This window comes from Alosa sapidissima, chromosome 10 (genome assembly GCF_018492685.1).
Source record: "Alosa sapidissima isolate fAloSap1 chromosome 10, fAloSap1.pri, whole genome shotgun sequence".
Taxonomy (NCBI): Eukaryota; Metazoa; Chordata; class Actinopteri; order Clupeiformes; family Clupeidae; genus Alosa; species Alosa sapidissima.
The window spans coordinates 28,431,925-28,436,924 of record NC_055966.1 but is presented as its reverse complement, the minus strand read 5'-3'; the positions used below and the strand labels follow the sequence as shown (position 1 = coordinate 28,436,924).

At 44.2% G+C, this 5,000-nt stretch overlaps 1 protein-coding gene across 1 annotated transcript in view; it reads right to left on the bottom strand.

Annotated features, from left to right (window-relative positions):
• Positions 1-5,000, bottom strand: part of dnah5 (dynein, axonemal, heavy chain 5) — a 131,691-nt gene that overhangs the window by 112,564 nt on the left and 14,127 nt on the right. Inside the window, 5 exon segments of the mRNA XM_042107846.1 lie at positions 1,516-1,601; positions 1,689-1,796; positions 3,429-3,455; positions 4,013-4,228; positions 4,627-4,749. Coding sequence (XP_041963780.1) covers positions 1,516-1,601; positions 1,689-1,796; positions 3,429-3,455; positions 4,013-4,228; positions 4,627-4,749 — 560 coding nt within the window.

Here is a 5,000-nt window from a genome sequence, read left to right as displayed (position 1 = left end):
ATAATTGGGTGATGTACTCACACAGAGTTACAGAGGCTAGAATATAGTTTTTTTCTTTCTGCCGGATTACAAGCATCTCTGAACTGACCACATTTCAGCCCTCTGGGTCACTTGATATCCCTTAGAAACACAACTGAGCCCTAGCACCAGGTGTTGTGAGTCTGTGTGCAAAAGTAGATCAATATAGAATGAAAATATGAGTGCTGTAGACCATTATTTGCCAAGGTATGCTCATGCGTTTTGTAAAATGCCTATGGAAACTCCCCATAGGACTTTTTGTTATCCAAAATGCATACTGACACTCAAATGCTTACTGCACATGAACCCCTTTGTGTAGAAGCATAATCCTGGTCTCAAATGAAAGGTAACACTTTGAGGTTTCTTGTGGACTATTTAGATTGTATGTCAGGTGTTCTGATATAGACTGACTACACAAAATATGGAATAATTACAAAAAAGTACTTGGTTGGTTCAATGAGTGTGTATAAGATAAACTATACATCTGTACAACTAATATTGGATAATACAACATGAAGATTCAATTTCTATGGATTCTTGTGAATATTTCAGTACCCAATATGTTGCATCTACTTATGGTGCTGCAGCTACACTGCAGCTCTTTAATTGAGACATAATAAAATTAATCTGAAAATGTAAAGCACTATACAGATTGTACATGAAAAAAGTTTTTTGGATTCCCAAGAGCCAAAGCTTTGAAATGGTGTATAACATTACTATGCTACATAGCAATATGGTGCATACAATTGATTTAGAATGTTGGGGGGAGGTGGGGGAGGGGGGTAACCGTCCCGCCAGCGGGTCATGAGGGTTAAACTGGTATACAAATCCACCGGAATTGCGGCAAAGCCCTGTCGGTGTTAGGCGGGGATCACATTGGCCAGCGGCAAGCGTAACACAATGCTCAGACCATAATAAGTTCTATCTCGTTCCTATGGTAATGTAACGGAGGCGAACTGAGTGGGAAGCCTGGGCTTTTAGCTTAGTGGTTAGAGCATTCGACTCCCATGCCAGTGTGTGGTGAGGTGGCAGGTTCGAGGGCCGTGAGCGGCGGACGATTTACGACCTCAGTTACAGTGGTGCCATGACCCGGATGGGAGTGAGGATTTGGGGAGGTGAGTGTAACGGAGGCGAACTGTGCAAGCATGCTAGTTGCCCGTGTAAATCCTCACACCCCTAACCTTAAGAACGCTTCTAACCGCTGAGTTGGGAGCCTGGGCTTTTAGCTCAGTTGTTAGAGCGTTCGACTCCCATGCCGGTGTGTGTTGAGGTGGCGGGTTCAAGTGCTGTGAGCGGCGGACAAATTATGACCTCGGTTACTGTAACACAAACGGTTTGCCTTAACTGACAATTGAATACGCTCGCGTTGTGCTTTGAAAGCTGTACCAAGTTGAACGCTCAGCTTGTTCAACGCTAGCGTTACGCTAGCGCTGCCACCGTTCCGCTGCCGAACCATAGAGAACAATAGGAAACCCGCCGCTTGCCGTTAGTGTTTACCTTTCAAACTTCTTCAGAACACTCAGTGCTCGCTCAGTGTTCTGAATCTTGTCTAGGGTGGTGTCCATAAAGGCCCTGAGCTGATTCTGGGGGTCAGAAAATGAGACAATGAAAAGAAAAGAAGATCCCCGTGGCAAACCCACCTTCTGATGCTGTGAAAGAGTGTGACTCACATGTAGCTCGTTAGTGTGTTTACAAAACTCATCATAGTCCTGATCAAAGTCGGTCCTCCTCTGGTCCAGAAAGCTGTATGGTTTCTTCTTCATTGCTAAAACGATAGCCTGAAACAGACACACACCCACACACACACAATAAAATGGCAAGAAGCCTGATGTGAATCTGAAGCGCTTATTGTGAAGCGTGCATGAGTGTGCAGGTATGTGTGTGTGAGGGCATCTGAATATGAATGTGTCTATGTGTGTGTGTGTGTGTGTGTGTGCATGTGTGCGTGTGTGTGTGTGTGTGTTTCTGTGCATGTCCTTATGTCTGTGTGTGTGTGTGGTGGGGTATCTATGCAAAGGCAGGCCAGTAGAGCTTACCAGTAATCCGAGCTGCCATCTAAGACTCTGATAGGCAGCTAGACATGAAATATTTACCACTTTAACAAACCTGGCAACCCCCACAAAGACCTTAAAGGCCCACTCTGGCAAAAATAAATATGAGATACAAGATATCAAGAGCAAAGTAAGAAGTAAACACTACCATAGTAGCGCTGGTTTCAAGTTTCAGAATGACAGATCAGAACAGCCTGCACTCTTAAAACGAATGTGTTGAAAATAACACAACTTGTTGTGTTTTCCCAAACTTTGTTTTTATTTCTTGACTTAACAACTTGTGTTGTTTTTAACACATCTCTATGTCCAGGCAGGGACAACACAATTTGTTCATTTGTTCATCACAACACATTGATCTTGTTATACTGTGTAAGTTCTTACTACAAATGTGTTGAAAATAACACAACTTGTGTTATTTTTTAACATATCTCTATGTCCAGATAGGGACAACACAGTTTAGGTCATGAAGAGTTACTAGTGATGAGTTTCTAGGGGTTAATTAATCGCTGGAGAGGATCTTTAATCAGTCAGATTAGTCAGGGGTGAATTATGCAGGAGCTTGCGATAAAAGAAATTCAATTCAGATGCCCTTGTGCAAACACATATGTGCGAGGTACAAACACACACACACACACAAACTATGAGGACATACCTCACAAAATGAACATGCACAGATCCACACAAATTCACATAAACGTAAACAAGTTAACACAGACAAACATAAAACAACAACAACACTCCACTCCACAGCAAAAGTAGGGTCTGGCAGATGCTGATATAGCACTGGAAAGAGCAGGCGGTGCTAACATGGATTCTAAGATAGGTGAGAGGCTGGGAGCTAACATGGATATTTAAGCTAGGTGACAGGCTGGGAGCTTTACTAGTTTGTATTTCATAATGAGTCACATGAGTTTGTTTAGTCGTATTAGAACTGGATTTGAGGGGTCAAAGTATTGTGTGACAGAGACTGGTGTATGGTGTACGTAATGCTGTGGTGTGTATATGCATGTGTGTAAGAGTGTGTGTGTCTGTGTGTGTGTGTGTGTGTGTGTGTGGGTGTTTGCACATGTGTGTGTCTGTGTGTGTGCATGCATGTGTGCACATGTGTGACAGTGTGTATGTGTGTGTGTGTGTGTGTGTGTGTGTGTGTGTGTGTGCGTGCACACGTGTGTGTGTGTGTGTGTGTGTGTGTGTGTGTGTGTGTGTGTGTGTGTGTGTGTGTGTGTGTGTGTGTGGTGACGGTGTTCTAGTTTGTACTGCTGTGCACATGACTCATGCAGAGTATAAGATGAACAGGCCAGGCGGAGATCAAACAGACAGAAGACCAGAGGACCAGACGTTACGTTTGCATCACTTTACCTCCCATTTCATCTGCATGTCTGCCGTCTGCTCACAGAGCCAAGCACAAGAGGATGGACAGATGGAGACACACAGAGAAGGAGAAACAGAGAGAGAGAAAGAAAGAAAGAAAGAGAGAGAGAGAGGGAGAAAACATAGAAAAGAGATAAAGCACAGTGATGGAGGCGGAGAGCACAGAAGAGAGGGAAACAAGGTAGAAGAAAAGAAGTCAGAATAGATAGAAAAATCAATAATGTGAGAGAGAACACACAGAGGATATGTGAGAAGATTACATTTCATTCATGTTACCCATATTTCAACAGAAAGAGAAAGCTGAGTCATGATTAAAAATGTTAGAGGGCCTCACATCAGAAGGAATTCATCTTGGTCTGCAAATCTCTGTCCAAACTCACATTCCGTGTCTAGCTTAACATGCAGTTAGGTTTATTGCAGTAGCCAATAGTCTGCGGCAAAACCACACCTGACTGGTAATGTCCACAACATATTCTTAAGGAAACCCATGCTATGTCCACTTTGTTTCTTTTCTCCCTCAGTGCTGGGGTCTTGAGTGGTCAAATATTTGGGTAGTAAAACCACTAAGGTACCTGAAATTTTGTTGCCATGGTTTCCAGGCCCTCTATCTTGGAGTCCTGTAGGGCGGCGTATGTGTTGATGATGTCGAACATGTTCAGAATCTTATTCAGACGCCGCTGGAACGTGTCGAACTTGCCGAAGATGTACATCTCACTGAAGTCAAACTGGCGCTCCGAGGGACTCTTCTCCAGGGCCTGCTTGGTTTTGTGGAAGTAGCGCTGGTACTCCTGAGGGGAAATGCACACACACTGCATGCATGACACACTGTCCCCTGTGAACACACACCACACACACACACACACACACACACACACACACACACCTATACACTACCAAGACGATCTTAATACCCTCCCCCCCCCGTTGTCCAAGTCAGCTACCGCCACAAATTGAATCCAATTCTGTGGGAAACACTGCACACCACACTTCATGGTACTCCTTTAAGACATGGATAGAGACATGGACACAGGCAGAACACAGACTGTAAACTGCCCCCCCGACACACACACAAACACACAAACACACACATACACACATTTACACACATTTACACACACATTAATGCTCTACAACCCCCTGCTACCTCACTGATGCTCTGTGTGTTGCAATTGTGCTGCGGCATCACCTGGTTTAAATGAATGGCTGCTTTTATTCTCTGTGTCACCAGCTCTTGTGGCTGGTCCCATATGGACACTGAGCCATTGTTGGTAATGTAGGTCTTACACGCAGTTATCATCTGGTTAGTGACCTGGTTTGTGGAAAGCAGAGGAGACACACATAATTAAGACACATGGGTGTCCAAGCACAAGCAACAGTGAGTCTGGAAAAATGTTGTGGGACTTGATTGTTAGTCGTTCTATATACCTTGTGCCTTCCAGAGGTCGCACATTTAAGGACAGGTGGGTAGACATATTTTCTGCTTGAGTGAGTGTGTGTGTGTGTGTGTGTGGGAGAGAGAGAGGGGGCAGGGTGTCTCTGTGTTTATGTGTATGTGTGTGT